This window comes from Epargyreus clarus, unplaced genomic scaffold (assembly GCF_041222505.1).
Source record: "Epargyreus clarus isolate Ecla_fem2 unplaced genomic scaffold, WU_Ecla_fem_2.2 ptg000021l, whole genome shotgun sequence".
Classification (NCBI taxonomy): domain Eukaryota; kingdom Metazoa; phylum Arthropoda; class Insecta; order Lepidoptera; family Hesperiidae; genus Epargyreus; species Epargyreus clarus.
Genome location: NW_027332228.1, coordinates 11,589,426 through 11,612,226, shown reverse-complemented (window position 1 = coordinate 11,612,226; position 22,801 = coordinate 11,589,426). Strand labels below are relative to the sequence as shown.

Genomic DNA, 22,801 nt, shown 5'->3' with positions numbered 1-22,801 from the left:
AAATAACGTTTAAATCCTGCATTTATTCCGTTTCCAATCGCGTTCACTTGCACTATTTATATAAATTTTCTTTGTGCAAATAACAGTGATTTGCTCTAAAGATAGGAAAAACCCAGGAAGCTTAGATATGCATAATGACCACAACAGATACTGCGAGTCATTACTTGACTTTTTAATGCAACTTTATTTTAACCCCTTTTTTATGTAAAGTGTGTTGGCCCGTAAAAGTGTGTTCAAGTTTACAGATATTGTTCATTTATTTTGAATATTATTTTGTGTTCTGTCAACAAGTAGTACTGTGAACCTTTTATATTACTCGTTAAAATGTTAAGTACCTGGCATGATTGTTTAAAATAATAAAGGCAAAGTTTTCTACTTGTTGTATTTAAGATATACATGCTGTCGATACATACGTAGAGGTTAATTTTTTGATATTAATAAGTAAGTTATTTTGTTGACTATTTTTGGTAGATTGGAAATAAATACGATGGGATAAAATTTTAACTTATAATATTAAAAGGATTCTTTACGGATTTTCTCTTTTTGATTTCCAGTAACAGCTAGTATATAATCTTTTCCCATATGGAACAGTGAAGAAGATCTACTCTGATATATTTATTGGATAAATTAAACAACCGAGATATATTGTATATTAGTAGATGGAAATCTAAAAACATGGTGTAATAGAAATGCCAGGCAAATGCAAGATTATGTATGTATGATCTATACATACATAATCATTAAGTGACACTTATGATACATATAATATGTTGAATTTATTTGTCTTTAATACATCTAATCCAGTATCAAATATGTCCTATATAGTTAATATTTCCAAATTATTGTGAAGTTGACGACAGATAAAATTTTTTCTATTTATTTGAACAATAAAAGTGGTTTTGTTCCATTAACGTTAGCTACTACCTACTTTCATGCATGAAATTTAAATACTGTTAATGAAGTCGTAAATTAGGAAAAAAACCTAATTTGTTGAGACTTTTTTCAGTATATAATTTATTATAATTTATTTATAATTTTTCTTTTTACTTTTGCTTATTTAAAAGTACAATTTCAAATACGAATTTAAATTTAAATATTAGTATTTTACCATCAAATACAGTTCTAAATATTGATATATGTAACCTATAAAATTATCTTTACTATTAAAAATATATCGACTCGTTTTCAATACATTTCAAATTCAATTTTCAATTTTTGAATTTCCTAAAATTTAGATTTTTAAATGATTTTTTCACTAACTACCAAATACAAAACTACTACAAACCATAGAACATGGGAATCTATTGTGCGGGATTTTTCGGTACCGTGCAAGGCTTCTAGGCAGCCTCAAGGTGGTGCAACGTGAGCCAGTTATAAATACTGTGCAGCGGGTGAGCCAGCATCAGTCAGTTCCACTCCTGTCGGCTGGACCCACGCTGAAGAGGACGAAAGTGACCCCAGTGATTTACACATTTTAAAATGCGTGCTTTTCAGGTGAGTGTAGTGATTATGTTTTAATAGTTAATTAGGCCAATTATTTGGTGGTTAGGGTGAGGTACTTATGTTTTATAACATATAATGTAGGTCATTTATTAATTTTAAATTACTATAAAATTGATTTTTTTTTTTTAGGTAAAATACTTATGTAAGGTAGTGCAAATAAAATTGGTTTGAAATTTAATCATATTCCGTTCATTACATTGAGCACATTCATTTTGCTTTTATTATTTAAAAAATATTATTAGCGCTTTCAACTGAAATTGGTTTTTCTAAACTGTGATTAATATAGACACGAATTCGTTATTATATAAATTAAGTAAACAATATGCACAAATAAAAATGTATGCAAATGAATATGAATTATAAAATTCAAAACTATTGGTCTAAGGTTCGCACTCCAAACATGTATTTATGATATTTCAGTAAAGTAATTTAACAGTTAAGAAAAACATTATAGGTATACGCTTCAATATTCTCCGTAATATTTAAAAGACATATGATGAGTCATCTAAACCACACTTGGGGGTAGTAAAACTCTTGCGAGTTCTTCTTCGAAGAACCAGTGTTAAGTGCTACTGTGTTTTAGTTTCAGGGATGTGGTAAGGGAGATAGACTTATATGAAACGTTCCAACTAAGTTTTTTGCATAAGCAATGCATCTGTGACCGATTGCAAGCAGGACTCAAATTATATCTGAAGTCGGTTACTGATCCCTATATGTGGTAGAGGTCACATATGATCAAGTGGACCATACACTCGGTTACGTTTTCTGTAGTAGAACTAATAATTATCATTTAAAAAACCTGATTATGTCACTCGCACAGATTAAACAAATCCGATGACACCAAATATGTTAAACTCTGCCAATCCGTTTGGACAGTAACACTACTGTGCCAAAATAAGCGACATACACACATACACACAAAAAAATACTTATAAACGTAATTTCATTGATGTCTATTGATGATCACATAATTAGGTTAAAATCAATCGATAGCTTGAACACAATGCGATTCACATATAAAAAACCGTACGTTACGATATGGGAACTGTTATCGAATAGGGCATAACCGGAAAATAGTTGAAGCCGTATATCATTATTACCTTAATGCTTCCTTCAATTGTTTTTGTGTATCCATTGTTCTAGTTCTAAATCAGTTTGTACGGCTTAAAACAAACATTTGCATGAATAGTTGCATATTGTGTTGTCATGGTGTATGAATGAAGTATATGTGGACTGACAAGGTGTTTAAAACATTAATAGACTTTCAGTGCTAATTATTTTTTTGTTTTGGAATATAAGTTGTAAATGAGTGTGACTACTAAGATAAGATGTCTTCATTCAAGTATTCATTCCACCTGATTTGTTTTCCCTTAGCGCACCCAAGCTAGAACACAGCAGCGCTTAACACTACAATTATTAGGCAGGACTAGATAAGGCTTTGGGCCGCCGGAGTCGAACCACAAATGAGTCTAATACATTAATGGTACTATTGTAATAAAAGAACAAAATTATCAACCATATAGGGGTGTCTATTTTAATAGTCATAGTTATATTTCTGTGTTCCGCCTCATTGTCAAAATACTAGCATTAATCTTATACATACGTGCAAGCAATGATCGTATTTTAAAAATATATTTTTTGCATTTTCAGGTATTTGTCTTAGCTGCTGTGTGTGTTGCCGCCAGCGCCGGCTACGTCGGCTACGCTGGGTATGGCGGATACGGAGGTAATGGCGGTTATGGCGGGTACGCCGGCGATGGCGGTTACGCAGGCTACGGAGGCGACGCTGGGCATGGACATGGAGATTATTATGTAATTTATTTATTTATTTTTATATGTAATGAACGATAGCAAAAGTTAAATAGTTTTCGTCTAAATTAATATTTATAGGAAGATGTGTACCATATACATTGGAAGTACAATTTATATGCATAAAAGAAGGTATTGAACTTGCCCTTAAAAACTTATGGATCCAATAAAAATATAACAATGTGTAATTAAAAGATATGATAGAAAATTTGGTTTGAAAGTATTTACATATATCAACTGCACGATCGCTATCTGCTGAAAATGCACATTTAATGTGATAGATGGCGTTCATATTTGCGACTACTAAAACTACAATTTATGTAGTGTCTAATGACTTATTTCGAAAAAAAAGTGGCAACATTTTGTGATGTTCTACTGTTTTTACATTTGATTTCTTAAATATTTATATATTTATGTTTTTAAGTAGTATTGTACTTATTATCTTTACGCGAACAAAAAATCTGTGAGTAATATTGCAATGATATCATTACGCACGAATAACTGCATTATATTGGAAGTAACAAAAACAGATTGACATTGGCGGTGTCATTTAAACCGATTTACTGTCAAAATGGCAAAAAAGATAAGGAAAACTCAATACGCCGCGGAGTGGCAATATTAACTGTTAAACTTTTTTAGGAAAACTTTATATGCTACGTGATTGCACTATTAACAGTTTATTTGTGATATCGCAATATGGATATTACATTGGTTAAGAATATTAACCGGTATTTAATATCCTCAATTTTATTATTTTTTGTTTGCATAAATAAATAAATAAAGATTATTCGAATATTGAACAATCGAGTTCCTGACAATAAAGTAGTAATTAAAATTAACTACGAATAGATATTTTTTTTAAAGCCTGAAAAACGACCATTTGTTTTAAAACACTCGGTATATAACTGTTACGTAAGCATTGCATATTTCTTTAGCTTATTGAGATTAATAATAGATATAATCAGCACGCGCTACACGAAAATATTTGAAGTCGGTTACAAAATTACATTATGCGACAATCATTACGTAAAAAATAAAATTAAAAATCAACAACACATGTTTACAATAGGTCTCAAACCTAAACGTTACCTACTATAAGTGTAACAAACCATAACTCGAGGCAACCACCGTAACGTCTCATGCTTGCGCCACAGTAAAGCGAATGTACGAGTATGTACTGTAATTGCCGTTGTAGTTGCAGCATTCGGAAGTCATTTGTCGCTATAGACTGCAATACAGATAAATTATATTGAACTAGCGTGGTATTACAGTCATGTTCTAACAACATACTAAAAATAAGCATACTTTATTAGTTCTACGAAATAAATGCAATAATTCATTTTAAAAATACAAAAAGAACGCGTTGAAGTCTTTTGTATGGAAATATAGGAGTCGTCGTAGCATTTTTATTTACCTTTCAAAACTAAATAAATCATATACAGGCAGATTAAAGAAATTGATGATAGTTGGAAAGTGGTTTTTTACTTACAGATTATGTATTTGATTTCAGGCTTATCCCAAATATGCATTTGACTACGCGGTGAAAGATCCCCATACTGGTGACCACAAGACACAATGGGAAACGCGTGATGGTGATGTCGTCAAAGGTAAGAAATCATACTTCTAAATATGCAAAAAAATTGTATATCGTTACTATTTTTATTACATACGGGTTACTACACCGGCCAAACACGTAGAGGGTTTCGGGGTTCGATCCCCGGTCAGACAGATATCTAAATAAGATTAAATGAAAATTTATAATTGTGTTCTGGTTCTGAGTATATCTATTTATGTATTCGCTTTGTGCATATGCATGTCCATGGCACCCATGACACAGAAAAAAATCTACCGTGGGGCTGTGAGATTAGAAAACGTTATTTAAATAATTAAAAATCATAGTTTTAATAAAATAACGTGTTAATAAGCTTAACGATCATGACTTCTTATTACTTTCAGGCGCTTACTCTCTAGCGGAGCCCGATGGTACTACTAGGATTGTTGAGTACACAGCTGACAAACACAACGGCTTCAACGCGGTCGTGAAGCGTATCGGCCACGCTCACCACCCGCAGGTCTACGGTAACCACTACGAAGGAGCTGGTTACGGAGGCTACCACTAGATGGCGTTAAAACCAGTTATAGTTTTACTGAATAAACCCGCTGACCGATAGATGGCGTTCAAATGATGAATATTAACCAGTCAGCGATTCGATATTAGGGTGGACTGTGATAATGCGCCTGATAACTGCGTTTGTCATCTATTGACTCTTGTAATTTAATAATTTAATTTTAAACGTTTGTTAAGTTAAGAAAACAAAATAAATATATTTTATACATGCCATAATACGATATTTTTATTTACAAAGGGAAACGGAAGAGTTTTATGTACGACTCTTCCTGAACATATTCATCATCGTTATATAGATAGCTGATGCATGAAATATTGTCGAATGCTCATTAATAAGTGTTGGCATATGATTAAGTGTGAACGTAAATTTTCTGTTATCGAGTAGGGATTTTTTTACTTGTCATCGATTTATTATCAAGACAATCTTTCTTTTTACACAGAATTAGGTAAATTTCTTGATTACTAATTTTATAATTGAACGTAATTATAACACTACTTAGATAACATCGGTTACAAATTAATATCGACAAATAATTGTGTGTACATTTTTTTGTATACACACATCTTTAAGCGTATTGATAGTATGTTCCCATATGACAGTAAAGAAACTTTTTGATTAAAAATATAATCGTATACTCCCTTGGGAAATCCCAAGGGAGTATAGTATAGGAATATAGTATATATAGTAAAGGAGTATTTTTATATTACAATAGGGAAACAAACATGTACTTAAATATATATTTTACTTTTTTGTATATGTATATAATACATAATTTAATTTAGAGGTGGTAGTCCCTTGTGAGTCGACTACGGCAGCACCACCGCCACATCTATTCCTGCCTTATAACAACAGTGTTAAGCGCTGCTGTGTTCTGGTTTTAAGGGTGTGGTAAAGAGACTTAGTTTTCCGAGGGCTTCCAGCTTAGTCCTCAGGGGTGGCAGCGCATCTGTGACCGGATTTAGGTAGGAATTCTAATCTGGGGTTGATTATAGAATAGAATGGGCGGCAGAATACTCTTACCATCAGGCGGACTGCATGCTCGTCCGCTACTCCGATATTATTATATTATATTAGAATAATATATAGTTTAGTTTTAGATATTATGTAAGTATATATGTTTCATGATAATACTTGATGGTAACTAATGAAATGGTACTTAAAATAGATATATTCTATGATTAAATTGTTACAATTTACAATTTGGTACCCCTGACTACTTTCAAACTAAATAAGTTGCAAGTTGCCTGATATGTGATAGTGTAATTTTGCTAATAAAATTTTATTACCTTATTGTAAAATTGGTGCGTAATTTTAAGATCTGACGTGTTTACGGTTGCGTAGTGTTATTTACGATTTGCATTGCGTTGGACTTCACGCAATTAGGCCTAGTTTATGTTACTTACATGCGGAGCTTATGGCGGTGATAGACATCGTCTTCTAAACTCTTTGTCCTTCGACTATGCAGGCACACTCATGTTTCCCTAATATCATCTATATAGCTATGTACCTGTATTTATTAATATTGCCTACGGTATACTGCCTAGTCGTCAAACCAAGCTATTATGCATATTAATAAACCACCATATTTCTGTAATTAAATTAGTGTGACATGTAACTCATAAAGTGAATTCATACAATTTCATTTAGTAGAGATCTACCGAATGATTCCATATTTATTTGCAGTAATACATTTTTATAACCAAATAACTTCAATAAATATATGGGTAATATTTAAACTTGTAACTCGTAATATTTAAACTCAATAATTGAGTTTAAATATTACAAGCAGAATAAGACACAATAATATTTTATACGCCTTTTACGTTAAATCGCTCCGCTTGACGCTCCGCCTATCTCTAGCTGTAGCTTTACTCTGTATCTGTTGGAACGTATTCACTTTCATTGATTTACATGCTCAGCTGAATATAGAATACTTAATATGCACAAACGCATAGTTTTTTATGCGCGCTAGCTCGTTGGGGTGTTGTCAGTATGTAAGATTATGTTTTTATTTACATGTCATTTTTTATGTGACGTAATTAGCATAATTTAAATAATTTTCGAAAAAATATTTTATATATTATATTTTATTACAGATTTCACATTTTACAAAAAAAACATAAGGTTGTTACCTAGATAAAAAGAAAGTAAAAATTTATAAGTGAAATCAAAGTTATACTTTTAATACAATTTAAAGTAGGCATCAATCAATGTCAGGATATTGCACCTCAAATTAAAATTCATTAAGAAAATTATAATGTGGAAATTTTCTCTTTTCAACAAAGAAAATTTATGCCACAAATTTTTAATTTAATGCTACTTAGTCTATTGTAATAGTATAAGTACTTTTATTATTTATTGCATCTGATATGTATCTACCTATTTATTGCATAGCGTAGACATGTTAGTAATTTTGATAAACCACAAATCTTACATTGCATTTGATTAATCTCGGACTTATTAAATTAATTACACATAGGGAAAATAAAACAAAGAAAATAGGAAAGTCTACTGGAGGGGTTGGTCAGGAAACAATCCATTGTATTAGACTGGTAGACAATAAAGTAATTAAATAAAGCGTATCCTAGTGACAGCGGAGTCGAGTGTGTGCGTTCCATACACATTGCTCGGGTGTGACCGTGTGCGTTTATAAATAGGTAAGTGGTGGTCATCGCGGCCCGTCTTCACATAGCCTCAACCTTGGATATGGACTAGTTTGTGCTGAGTAAATAAAAATATTGAGTGGCAGTGAATTTAATCATATGGTGGTGTTGGGGAGGCTTTATGACGAATGAACGCCATGGCGAAAGCCCTGGTTTTATTGGTACGTAGCTATTGGAAAAAATTTCTGGTAATTTAGAAAGTTTTTTTTATTTTCGTTAGATGTGATCCTCAATCTGATTACTTTTTTATATTTTTTAAGATATTAACATTATTTTAGTTAAGAGAATAATTGTAAAGGAATATCAAGAATATTTAAATTATTGATTATAACTTTAGCTGTAATGATATGATCTCATATTAAAGCATTACTTAGTATATAAAAATACCATAGTAATCATAGAAATATAGATTACAAGTAATATTTGTTTATTATTTAAGGTCCTTTTGGCACATGTAATGGTGTTAAATTGTCAAGAAGAACATATAGTTGAAGACGAATTCGAGCAACTTAGTTATAAAAATGTAAGTATTTGATTATTTTACTATTTTCTTGTAAATACGTAATTATTTATGTATAAACTTTCGAAGCACTTTTAAAATAAATAGGCCGCAGCTGTATAATAATTAGTTTACATATAGCTATTACATATCCCTTGCTGAAAAAATGAAAATTGACAATAATTCTAATATGTTTTATAATTATTTACACGTTCAATGCCCTTTTTCATTTTTTTATATATTTTGATCAATTTAATTATGACAAAATTATTCTATTTCTATTTTCTGCTTATTAAAAGACGTGACGTCATTCATACAGACTATTTATATTTAAATAATTAAATAAAGATACATATTTAATAATTATCAAAATAATGAAAATTTTCAAATTTATTTTTATGACTGAAAAAGTTTTTATTTAGATTTTTTTAAATTTCAAATACAACAAATCGTGACTATTAGAATAAACCTATTTTCTTAAAATAAACAAACAATTCAAAACAAAAAAATCACTACATTTTTCTCTTCTCTATTTATAGTATAGCTTTAGTATCTATATTTTATAGCTTTAGTATTATAATACATTAAATTAAAATAATGGAAAGTTTATTTACATTTCTTACTTTAAACATTGTACATTGATATAAAAACGACAGTAAATTTGCTTAAACGAGTTAAATGAGTTAATCGCCTGGCACATAACTGCGAAGTTTCTCCATTTAATTGACGTTCCACGCGACGTATGACAGATATTGATGACAAAACAGCTGTGATGACGCTACTTAACAATGTTTATCATGATTCTCTTACTTTCGATGTTTTTGTGTTTATCATGCCTCTCTTACTTTCAATATATTTTTCATGTTAATTGAAACAAATGAATGATCAAAAACAAATGATCGTGTGATCAAATGTGTGAAATGTTATGTGGTCAATATCACCCATCGACAGAACAGTCGTATCATCCCTATAAGGATTAAGTAGGAATAATTTATGTCAGTATACCTTACGGCCTGCACTCGAAAACAGTACCCTTACCATGATTTTTCAAAACATCCCACAATCTTACATTACGTTTACTTAATCCACTATTCTGTTCCATTTGGTTCAGTAAAATGAGTTGTAGAAAGTGCTCCACAGTAAACGTAACAATAAGTAAGTTTTTGTGTCCCTCACATGTTCGCAAAAAAGAGAGACAAAACATAAAGCGCCATTCAGTCAATTTAGACGTTTAATGTTACGTTACTGAGCCTATACTTCTGATACAATCCGCTAGGGACGCTGATTGGAAATTGTATGGGCAAATACGTAAACAAACACCAAAATAGTAATATTTTTCAAAATGTAAAAACGGTAAGGGTCCAGGATAGGTACTATCGCAAATTTACGTGTAGACTTAATGCAATTATACCTTATTTGTAGACCAAAATCAAAAGTATTAATATTAAAAAAAGTAAAAAAAATATAATTTCGTACGTTGATATTTACCATACTTGCATTGATTATAAAGACTAGTTATAATTTGTTCCAATAAGCATGTCACATCCCAAGCCGCCACTGTCGAGAGCAGTCGCTGACTGCCGCCACAGCCAATGGTAGCAGACTGTCGCGAGTTGTCGCCGGAGATCGTTGCCCACTGTCGTTGCCTAAATCTAGCGAGTGTTAGCGACTTTCGGCGACGGTTATAACGAAGGCTGTCGATCATGTATAAGCTTACTGTCACCCGTATGTTACCTTCCTTAATTTATAATTAAATAAATAAAATAAAAATAACGCTTTCTACACTCACAGCCCCACACTAGGATTCCCTGTATCGTGGTTGCTATGGTCACACAGAGACAAATACAGAAACACCCAGAAACAGAAGTCTAAATTCATCATTTAGAAATCTGTCTGGCCGGGGATCGAACCCGAGACCCTCTGCGCGTCAGACCGGCATGGTAACCGCTCCGCCACGCGGGTCGTATAATTGAATTTTATAACGTGAAATCTTATCATTAATAATGCTCGTTTACCTAAATCACTATCTCATAATATATGCTTCGTGAAATAGATAATGATCAGTAATTTCTTACAATAATGCAATAAATCGTTTGTGTCACGAATCTGTTTCCTTCCTTATAAATTGTAATGTGTCTTCTTATTTCCTGATTATTAACTGCAAGTTAATCTGAATAACCATTTACTTTAAATGCAGTTTTGTAGGAATTAAGGCATTTATGCTGTAAATTTAAATTAGAATTTCTGAGGAAGGAGTAATCAAGAAAGGAGGAGGAAGTAATGATAGGCTAGTGGTTTGAAACTTGGCCTGTTAATCGAGGATTCGGGGTTCGATTCTCTGACACACATCTATAGATTTTCGAAGTTATGTGCGTATTAGAGAATAATTGGACAGTTAGTTAGTCATATAGAGTCAGATAGTTAAACGAAAAGGATCCAATCCATATGAAGTCTATTGTGGATTGGATCCTTTTCTTGTAACTACGTCCAATTGTCACTTAATATACCGAATCATTATTGCTAAATCAATGCAATTAACTCAAAATCTTTTAATGAAACGTCAAGATATACATTAAGTTGATAATGAACTTAGATAAAGAAATTTAAATTGAAACCTTGAAACATTGAAATTTTAAAACTATTACAAAGTAATAATGTCCCTACAGTTAGAAGACAAATATTAAGTATTTTGTTATTCTTATGAAATGCGTAAGGTACCGAACTAATTCCAACCAATCGACCACCCGCGTGGCGGAGCGGTCACCATACCGGTCTGACGCGCAAAGGGTCCCGGGTTCGATCCCCGGACAGACAGATATCTGAATGATGAATTTAGATTTCTGTTTCTGGGTCTGGGTGTTTGTGTATTTGTCTCTGTGTGTGTCCATGGCACCCACGACACAGGGAATCCTAGTGTGGGGCTGTGAGTGTAGAAAGCGTTTGTTGTTTGTTTGTTGAATTGTAAATGGCTTCAGGCTCCCGATGATGTTTTCAACTAAATCGACTTGAAATCTTAGGTAGCGTTACTACCTCTGACGACTAAGTTGGATATATTTTCTTATAATATAGGAGTAGCAGACGAGCATGCAGTCCACCTGATTGTAAGTGGCTACTCCCACCCATAGACATCTGTAATCAACCCCAGATAGGATTAGATATTCCTACCTGAGGTCGGCCACAGATGCGCCGCTACCCCTGAGGACTAAGCTGCAACGCCTCGGAAAAGTATTTCTCCCTTACCACACCCTTCAAAACGGAACACAGCAGCGCCTAACACTGCTGTTATTAAGCAGAAATAGGTGTGGCGGTGGTGCCGCCGGAGTCGAACCACAAAGGATTCTACCACCTTCAAATATCTTTTAATGTTACATTTTTAAAAGAGTCTGTCCCTAACCACACCTCTCAAACCAAAACACAACAGCACCTAGCACTATTTTTAGACAAAACTTAAAAAATATGACCTTACATTCTCAAACTTGCAATAATTGCAACGAAAATCGTAACTGGGCTTGCTCTATATAACTTTGACCAAACCCATACATGGCGCGACAAACGTTACTATTGAAAGTGAACTGAATGTCGAAACGATACCAGTATCAGTTGTTCACCCACTTTTCTTCGGCTAACTCGTTCAAAGTATGTAAAAGTGACTCTAACTTGTTCCACTGCGATCTACTTTTTGCTGTAATGACATAAGTGTTATAGATCGGTCGGAACTTTCAAATAATTTTAATTTGTTCATTATCGCAATAGTTATTTTGAGCAAGGTCTACGGGTTAAACTTTTTTGGAATAGACGTAGCAAAAGATGCAGTCCACTTGATGCTTAGTGGTCACTACCGCCCATTGACATCTGTAACCAGTACCCTTAGTATCATCCAACCACTTCAGATACAATCCGCTAGGGGCCCTGATTATGATAATTATATGGGCAAATACGTAAACAAATACAAAAACACACATTTTTGTAAAAACGTAAAAACTCATACTAAGGGTACAGCCCCATATAAGGTTAGAGTCTTACTTGAGGTTGACCCCAGATGCGTTATCACTCCCAATGACTGAGATTAAACACATGTTTTTCTTACCACACCTTTCAAAGCAGAACACACATACAGGTGCCTGTGAAATAGTATCAGAGAGGGCTCACCACTTTGAATTTTACTGAAAGTATTAGAATTTTAAGTAGCCTATAGCAGCATTTCCATATTTATGCAAACCTGTAAATATCTCGTCTCTTTGCGTAAAACGTAACAACTGTTAAAGAACGCAGAAAAGGAACAGGTTATTATGCAATTTTAATCCTCAAAAATAATTATTAAACAATAACTATACCACGGCTTGGTACATAACATTGGCTTCCTCTTAGAATGAGAAGGATTTAGGCCATTTATTATCCTAGACAAATACTGCCATTTCGAGAACTTTTTATACATGTAGGTCGGCGCATAAACATGTTGATTACGAAGAAATCTTTCACCGTTGATATTAGAAATTATCAGGAATTATAACATAACTTAAAAAGTCAAAGGTGATACGAAATTCATAACATTAAGTTGTAACAGGGTGTAAAGCACATAGATTCATTTTAACGATTCAATTTATATTCGTATATCATAAAAGTACATTTTATTTATTATTTATTTAGAGTTACAATTTATTTATTCATATATCAACATTATGAAATGTATGCCAAGTTAATAAGACAGCTTGTTACAGAATTATTTTATAGTAGACAGTAATGGACAGATCTTTAAAAATAATCGGCCATTAGTTTCATGTTGACAGAGTACTTTGATTAGTATTAAATGGATAGGGGTCGTTGACAGAACAACAATGCGTAGCGTTGCGTCTAAAGACGTTAAATTGAATGTCTTTAATGAGGAAAATAGAAAGATACTTCACCGCCTTGAAAATAGATGAGCCACAAAATGCTGATTTGTCAGTTATATTTTGAATTCTACAATACGTAACATAATTTACATTACATAATTAACGTAAATAAAGTAAGTATTTCAAACATTTTAGTGACCTTTTAGCACGGAGACGTGGCAAAACTTTATTTACGCAACAATATCAAATCTGGTTACACTTTCTAGTTAGGAGTGATCTATCTACGTATTTTACTCATCTAAGGTGAATGTATGTATGAGAATGAAAGTAAACGATCCGTCATTGACATTGGACGATGCTATCCGCTCATCTTGAACTTGGGGATTGCCGAGCGAGTGACATTTACGACTGTTTACAAACACCAACCAGTTTCCATCTTTGAACTGGAACCTTATTTTTAGATTTCAAATTAAGATGCTAATTAAATATCCCGCAACGGTACATAGTTAAAATTAGCACTATTGCGTAATAGTTTAGAATATTTATCTTATATATTTTACATAACTAATTTTAGAAATAGTCAAGAAACAGTTTTAGCAATTTTAATTTATAATAGATAGTCATTTACTACCAAATAATTCAACTTACGGAATGTTAAAGTAACACTATCAATTAAACCCTTTACGCAACATTAACTGAATTTTCTAGTCCACGTGTAGTATTTATCGTGCGAGTAAAAATACGTATTCACTGAGCGAATCGAAATCGAAAGCGTTGAAAGCGTAACACCTATTAGTTTGACTGACAAATTGACATCTGTACTCTCACGTCTGCTTAGTATACGAGTCGCATTCCAACTTTATGGAAACGATTAAAATGACTCATTGATTATTCAGAATACTAAATACTAACGCAGGCATGCAATGAATTGTCATAATGAGTAAAATACCGAATTAATGCACGCGAGCTATCGCTTCACAAATTCCCGACTACTTTTTATTAGAATACGAGCGTAATTACGGGAGGCATTAAAAATGTATCGATGAATTAATGTTCACGTGCGTTCGTTTTTTACTTTCAGGGAAATCCGAGCTACTCGTTTGGGTACGGAGTTTCTGACGCTCGCACTGGGGATGTCAAGAGCGTATGGGAAGAAAAAGAAGGCGACACTGTTAAAGGTAATATTATAAACAAAGAAATATTTAAAATAATGCAGCTTAACGCTAAAATTGATACGAAATCTAATACCACCTTTTCTTTAACAGGTCATTACAGTGTTTTAGAACCAGACGGCTCTATGAGATCTGTAGAATACTCAGCTGGACCAAACACTGGATTTACAGCTGTTGTTAATAATAACGGCGTACAAACACAGCCAGAGGAGAGACATATCATGGAAGAAAAAGCCTTGAGAGACCAAGAGAGATTCTACGATTTTTCTGAAGACGCCGATATAGAGCCGGTGGAGTATTCGCCGAATGAAAGAAAAAGAAAGAAGCACCCATTCGACTCATTATTTAAGGACTACTCCGTTAAAAAACGACCGAAATATCCAATGGATTTAGAACCGAGTGAATATACACACAGTATATCAATAAAACATCCGCGAGACGAGTATGATCCTATAGGAGAAGCACACAGCCATATAGGATTCAATAGCGACCCGGATTGTAAAACAAAACATAAGAAGGAAAGTCAAAATTTGTACACGAGTATCTCAGAATTTCGAAAGCACCCACCATATGAATCTGATTCATATAGAGACACTTTCGAGAAGTACATTGATCCCGCAAACATTGATATCGAAAAACTTATCCAGCTCTATAAATATAACGAGCAATATAGACCAACAAAGCATGACGAGTTGACGGCACTGCCAACATCAGTAAAGTACAGTTACCCCGTTCCTCCAGATGCACCGCCTGATAGCATTTATCCCGAAGACCTGCCTCCTCGGCCTAAAAAGAAACCTCGACCACATAACAAACCCGAAAAATACCCGGTAGAAGATCTAGATGATTACATTTTGGTACCGAAGAAGAAATACAAGAAACCACCCCGAGTGGTAGACCCAATCGACTATCACCAGGACATGGATGAAGAATACGATCATCCCAGCGGATATGACGATGGTTTCGACGATGATCGAAACCATAAACCACCGAGAGGCACCGGTCCGAAGGAAGTCGTCCGGAAAATTGTTAAAAAACGAAAACCAACAGTAAATCTCCTAGACATATTCGATATTTAATTTATAAATACAAATTAGTGTAGGTAATGTACAGCTTCAAGGAAAAGTACTGTCGATGTTACTACATAGTTTGGTGACTGTGGAACAAATCACAACTATGCCTAAGTATAGCGAAAGTGTTATAATTAGTTTGATTGTTGTTTTGAAAAGTACTTTAGTCAGCCAGTATATTATGTTACCTAAGATTAAATATCCCTCATGCCAAAGCTTAAAGTGTTTGAGTGTGTAATATAATGTAGGGTAACGTTGGCAATAAAATATAACAAAGGTGATAAAAATCTTTTATTTACATTTTTGCGCAAAAATCTTATATTTAAGCCTTAGGAAACAGTGGACAAAAAATATAGTATGTTTAGGACATATACTAAATTTGCAGCGTTAAAACGTGCTTTTAAAATGAAAACACTATAAATATATGTATTACAGCATTCTATATTATATAAATCATGTGAATTGTACTGGGGTTTTCATATAAAAGTCATTTTATTATATTAAACTACTAGTTTCTTAGGCCACATATGAATATACTCGCAACTTTCCGCTAGATGGCACAAGTAGTTACGTTTTGTGCTTTATTTTCAGCAAATTAATGATACGCATATTTCAAGAACACTTTTATCTAATAAATTTTCTGTTTGATTATTATTAGTAAGAAATGTTGTATAAAGAAAAGCATGAGGTAATTTTACAAAAAACAAATGTATTTTATCTACAATAATTCATTTTATCTTCTTCGGTGGTTCTTATAAAATTCCAACTGAATTTTAAATGATAAATATGATATATTTACCCAATTATAGCCATAAAAATCCTATCATACATGTCGGGTTACATTACTTTCATACCTAATCAATCAATTGAACTATTATTACTTTTGACAGAACAGATTGTGAAACACACAATGGTAGTGAAAGTGCGCTGTACTGGAGTGGGCCGATTACCGCACAAGGACGTTCGGGCTTTTTATTTCGCCTTTAATTATTATCCATTTGGGTCGTTTTAGTGCACGTAAACTTAATCTCGATATGCGATCGCTATTGAAACCTTATCGGCGTTCGAAGGATTGGAAAGTTAAGGTAACGCGAAACAGCTTGCGATATTGTTATTAATTTTGGGTGTTTAATTAACGGAAGGTGCACGTATTATCGACAAGAATTTTATTTGTAATTAAAATAATGGACTGCTTATGGACATGCATCAATCCAAGATAAGATTAGATTCTTGTCTGAGATTGGTAATAGTACCCCTGAGGACTTAGTTGCAACGCCTCTGATAACTCCTCCCTTATAACTATATATAATTTTAGAGTTCTTCTTAAGGTTGCGATGCTATCTCTGAATACTAATTTGACTATCTGTTTATTCATCTTTTAACACCGTAGATAAATGTTACTATCTAGCCCTTTAATTGCAATCACATCAGACTTCGATATAATGCTTGTTTTATTATAATAACAAGAGCGAGAGACGCATAACTACCCTTTCGTAAAGCCCATGAAATTTTAATAAGGAGTTAATCAATTAAGCCAGTTGCTGTAAACGATAAAATTAGGTCGACATTGTCATAAGAAATATGTAATATGTAAATAGTAGATATTGTAAAATTCATTTGTAAAAGTACAACACTAACAAATCTAAACAGCGTAAGACCAGTTAGCTACTTCACAATCGAAATATACTATATTGTAAAAGCCGTATGTGAGTGTTATAGTATTACAAGACAAGTATATTGGATAGCAACCAATTTATTTTATAGACCAACTGACAAATGTATACGTGTCACGTCCATTTTAGTCGAAACACCGGCGCAATGTGTGAAACGCACTGATAAGGCTCAAATGTGATCCAGATTCGAGTATATCCCACGAGTAGTTCGGTGTTATGTTTTATTCAAGTTAAGTGGCTGTTCACATGTACTACAAGTACGCCACACGTTTGTGACAAAATGTCGGCAAGCAAAAGTGATAGAGAGTTTTGGACACACCACCTATTTGCCTCATTACAGCATTTTAATCGTTGCCGTGTTCTGTGACTAAGTCCTTAGGGGTAACAATGCAACTGTGGGCAATCTTAGGTAGAATTCTAACGTATCTTATCTGAAATAACCATTAAAAATGTTTAATTAATGACACGGAAACGGCACCTAATAAGGTGGTTATAGTCCGATTCATAATTAGGTGTCCAAAATGTAAACAAAGGTGTTGACCTATCAAGAAAATACGTTTCAAGTGGTAGTTTCTTATTTTTGACGATATTAAAGTGATACAACGATAATAAAATAATAATGTAAATAAATTAAGATCAATTAATATTTTCCAATATTTATATTAACTCAATTTCGTTCTTTACAGTTATAATAATAAAAAACAAGGTTTATGGTAGAAAATTAAAATGTGATAATGGTAACACAATCGGGATCTAAAACATTTTTCGTGCCGCCATTTTTAAGTTTCGTAGTTGATGTTATTCATTTTCGTGATCGTGGTCGAACTCTAATGTTTTGTCGTTTTCAAAGCGCGTTTGTTAAATAGTGTGTAGTTATTAAATATTTCTTTTTGTTGAGTTTCTTAAAGTTTTAGTTTCTTGTTCATTTATTAAGGTTTACAAGACAAGACAATCGTATTTTGACAATGACATTTCTTTGTTTACATTTTGGACACCTAATTCTGAATCAGACTATAGATGATTACAATGTTATGATGTTATGATGGTAACAATCCCACATAACCCTGCGTCGCTCCCACGGCGCCGGGTACCTTTTGAAGGTTTCCCCCTCGTAAACAAAAAAAAAAAGATGATTTACAGAGACGAGCCCTGCTAAGCAAGCGCCGTCGGACCACGGGTGAATGTTTTCAGCGTACCTGTAGTCCCAACAGAGGGCGTCCAGAGGAACATCATGGGGTTTTAGCTAGTAGCCAATCAGCATATCCTCTCCGCTGCCCCCGCGGCTGAGAAGAACCCATGCAGGTTTACTCCACGAAAAAAATAAAAAGGTGGTACGATGATTGCGTTGCGTTGTAAAAAACGTGTCTTAGATGTAGAGTAGTCGGCCTCTCGTATACAGTGTCTAGTTGATTTTCGGTTGCCATGTGGTGTCAACCACACTATTCATTAAACAGCAAATTAAGGCCCCTTTGAACAACACTGCATTTCATACTTTGCACCCACGCATGCATTGTGCGCTAGTGGTACATGTGAATAGGCATTACGCGTGCATTCCACGAACATTCACTAGGCGCGGCCATGACACGGCCGGCATTGTCGCAATGTGACACGGCCCGCGGTCCCCTTTCTTATTGGGACCGAATGTTGCCGAAATTATAGAACTTGATCGATTGAATTTATCGAAATATAGACGTTTGAAGTTAGAATTTTAGGTATGATTAGATTTTCTTTATAATGTTTATTGTTTTTTTATTATTAAAATATTTTTTTCATTACACGCTTTTCAATAAGCAGTGATGGTCTACTGTTTAAAAGTGCCCTCTCCATCGCAAGGTCCGAGGTTCAAACCCTAGCCACGTACGTCTGATATTAAAAAGTTATGTTAAGCACACATTATAATTTAATCAACACTTGCTATTATAGGAAAATAATCGTGAGGGAAGAAGAGTTCTTAAAATTAACGAAATCTGAAGTTATGTGAAGTCTATCAATAAGGACTTGGCCAACGTGGTATGGCCTGAACCTTCTCACTGTGAGAGGAGACTCATGCTCAGCAGTGGGATGGTAATGGATTGCCGAAACACCAGGCTAATATAGCCCTCCGGGATAGCAATGCATCTGTAGCCGACCATAGGTAGAACTCCTATTTTGTTTGGGGTTGTTGTCGATATGAATGGATGACAGTCAACAGTAACTTTATTCACATCATGTGCTGTACCCTTATTATGAGTTTTTTTTACATTTTACATCAGTTCTGATACAATCCGCTAGGGGCGCTGATTGGAAATGTATAGGCAAATACGTAAACAAATAACAGTAATTTTTGTCAAAACAAAAAAACTAATACGAAGGGTAGGTACTGATTCAAATTCCTACAACAATAGGAAATGTAGCGCAATCTTAATAACATGATATTGTTAATCGGTTATACCAATTAACCAGACATAAACTAAATTATACATCAAAGTAAGTGATAACAAAATATTTGTTTTTAAAAATCGTATCATAGTAATTTATTTTACATTTAATATATTTCATATTTGTGTATGACATGTATGTATGTACGTCATTTATAATAAGGGTTAGAAATCCACACAACCGTAAAACGGTAGTAATAGCTTTAATCTAAAATAATATTATTTAAATTATTTGCATATTAACGTTCACCTTAAGACACGTTCAATATCCACTAGATGGCGTTACTTACCCCAATTCCCTAAGTCATACATACGACATACATGCAATTAACTTAGGTGTTTTGCATATCTTAATTGGATTTATGTTAATCCATAGATTTTATTTAGCGATATACCACCAAAGTTCTATATACTATCAAGATCGTATGAACAAAGACATATAGAGTCTGTCACCTTACAAGTAGGTCAGTTTGGTGTTACTGCGCGGCCACATACTCGAGTGGCGAGGGAAGTGGACAGGGACGTCGTGTGGCCGGGCTCATGCTGTGTGGTAAGGAAGACATATTTTTCCTCCGTCTGCTACTCCCTTATTATAGAAAAATGCTTCTCGTTCTGCCGGTCATTTACCGAATTTTATGGATTTTTAAGGATGCCTTTAATTCGAAAACATATAGTATTGTATTATACAGTGAAACTTGGTTAAGTGGGACCTGGATAAGTGAGAAACCTCCATAACTGGAACTCATGCTGAGGTCCCAACACTTTGGCTCTGAATTACCTCTGTTAGTGGGACGAGGTAAACCTCTATATCTGGGATTTGTTCTTTCGATTTATCATCATAGTTACCTCTATAACTGAGACAGCGAGTAAATTTTATATGCATAAACCTCTGTAACTGAGATAACATTGTTTGTTTACTCATTCTTATTCTACCCACAAATTCCACACGTAATTCCAAGTACGTAAGTACAAATTTTGAGCTTCAATTACCTTCAGTTTTAGTTTCGCTTTACTATCATACAGATGTTTATTTGAAAAATGTCAAAACGAAAGCTACAATCGTTATCATTACGTGAAAAACTGAAGTTAATATCCGTTTATGAAAGTGGGAAGACCTGTAAAATGTGAAATAACCTGTATTCTCACCTCTATTAATGGAACCCTCTGTAAATGAGACAGATATTTATTTATACCTGTATATCTGAGACACTGGGTAAGTGGAATACCTCTATAAGTGAAACGACATTGCAGGTCCCTTGATGTCTCACTTAACCAGGTTTCACTGTATTTTAGTCGATTGTACTATACAGGGTGAATTTTTCAAATAGGCCTTCAGGGCCAAATCCGAAACTATAAGGATTAGCGAAAAATGCTGAAAAGAGTTACGAGACCGATTTTGATAAAAACTAAAACTGCATGATTCGTTTTTTAAAATATCTTTTACCCTAGCCGGGAATCGACGCGATTAGGGTTGCGTGTGGCCACGGAAATAATCGCGGCAACACGAGGAGCTGCGCGAAGAGCAGTGCGAGGAGCAAGGTGTGGACGCACCATTATGTAGCTTGTAGATATTTCGCAGTTTCGCAAGAATAACATTATAGACATTTTCTATGTCATTAATAGTGTACACCTGCCGTGATAATATGTGTCTGACACGTAGGTAACTGTCTGGCAGCCAATGTGTTAATTGTATGAAATAATTAATATGTAATATATTATGGTGTCAATATGTAGGTAAGGAAATTGGTACTTACTAATATCTTACCATGCAAATTAACATTAAATGATAAATGTACGTTGCGGCTAAAGGGTTTTAGGTTAATAAAGTAGAATAAGTATATCCAAGTAGGGAAATTTAATTAAATATAATTTTAGTACTATATGCAGGGATAGGCCAGTGATTGAAATAAGGCCTCCCAATTGAGGTGTCCAAGGATAGAATCTCTGATTATCCAAAATATATAGTCTAATGTTTTTAATTCTAAGAGGAGACCCATGTTCAACCATCAGTAATGTGTGGACTATGTATTTATGAAAACCTGTAAAGATTTTTGCAATTCTTCTCCGTATTTAACACTAACCTGCGCATTTTATAGAGTCCCAAATAACTGTAATGTTTCCTAACAAATATTATTTGTAGGTATTACACAAAACAGATATTAACAATATTATGATTAACGTTTTCACAACAGCGTAACTAATTAACAAGTACATACCAATTTAGTATTGAATCAAGAAGCTATTGTACATCATAATCCTTATGGGAATTGAAGATTGAAGATTAGTACGCGTACCTAACTATTACCAAATCTCAGATAATTGGAATTTCATAGGTCTAGTGTAGATTGGAATAGTTATAAAATTCGATTCCGAATATTATAATTGTATATACATTATACTAGTGTTCTTATTACATATTATTTCCTGAAAAGGTTCCATGTTCTACGCAAATCACATCGTTAAAAACAAACTTTCCGAAAGTTGGACGTTTTTTTTTCCTATTTTTCCTATTCATGTTAACATGTTAGAAAAATACTATTAAAATCATACTCAACAAAAAGTATCCAAAGTAGGATACAGCAATTACTTACTCCAAATATAATTATAATCCTTAGGCTGTTTGTCCACTGCACCGTCACCGAGCCGATACCGATAATTAATCACGGCGCCGAAGTAGCGTAGTAATACCAGTAATCTGATTACCTTTTAGGAAGAAGACAGAATTGCGTCTACAAGACCTGATCCATCTTTTAAGGCCGGAACAGTAGCTACCCTTAGTATGAGTTTTTACGTTTTGACAAAAATTACTGTTTTTGTTTTTGTTTACGTATTTCCCAGAATATATTTCCAATCAGTTCTGATACAATCCGCTAGGGGCGCAGGGTACAGAGGGTAAATGCTGCTATGTAACATAATTCATCCGACTACATTATGCTTGCACCTTTAAGTGATTGAAACATATGCATTCTTGTAAGTGTATGTGTATTGCTTAATTTGTATGGAAAATAGTTTACACGCCCACAGACTTTATTAT

General features: G+C 33.7%; 2 protein-coding genes across 2 annotated transcripts; both read left to right on the top strand.

The window, feature by feature from the left end:
• Nucleotides 1–1,353: 1,353 nt before the first annotated feature.
• On the top strand, nt 1,354–5,656 carry CPR126 (cuticular protein RR-2 motif 126). Its single transcript, XM_073084661.1, has 4 exons — nt 1,354–1,494; nt 3,154–3,315; nt 4,823–4,919; nt 5,269–5,656. Exons 1-4 carry the CDS (start codon nt 1,480–1,482, stop codon nt 5,430–5,432), a joined length of 438 nt encoding a protein of 145 aa, XP_072940762.1. The 5' UTR covers nt 1,354–1,479; the 3' UTR covers nt 5,433–5,656.
• A 2,445-nt stretch (nt 5,657–8,101) lies between these two features.
• Nucleotides 8,102–15,964, top strand: CPR125 (cuticular protein RR-2 motif 125). The gene is made up of 4 exons (XM_073084593.1): nt 8,102–8,265; nt 8,544–8,627; nt 14,517–14,613; nt 14,701–15,964. Exons 1-4 carry the CDS (start codon nt 8,233–8,235, stop codon nt 15,684–15,686), a joined length of 1,200 nt encoding a protein of 399 aa, XP_072940694.1. The 5' UTR covers nt 8,102–8,232; the 3' UTR covers nt 15,687–15,964.
• The last annotated feature ends 6,837 nt before the right edge of the window (nt 15,965–22,801 follow it).

Coding starts and splice junctions, on each gene's coding strand:
- CPR126 (XM_073084661.1), top strand. Junction 3,316..4,822: donor ATGGACATGGAGATTATTAT/GTAATTTATTTA, acceptor ATTTGATTTCAG/GCTTATCCCAAATATGCATT. Junction 4,920..5,268: donor TGATGGTGATGTCGTCAAAG/GTAAGAAATCAT, acceptor TATTACTTTCAG/GCGCTTACTCTCTAGCGGAG.
- CPR125 (XM_073084593.1), top strand. CDS start 8,233: ATGAACGCCATGGCGAAAGCCCTGGTTTTATTG. Junction 8,266..8,543: donor CGAAAGCCCTGGTTTTATTG/GTACGTAGCTAT, acceptor TTATTATTTAAG/GTCCTTTTGGCACATGTAAT. Junction 14,614..14,700: donor AGAAGGCGACACTGTTAAAG/GTAATATTATAA, acceptor TTTCTTTAACAG/GTCATTACAGTGTTTTAGAA.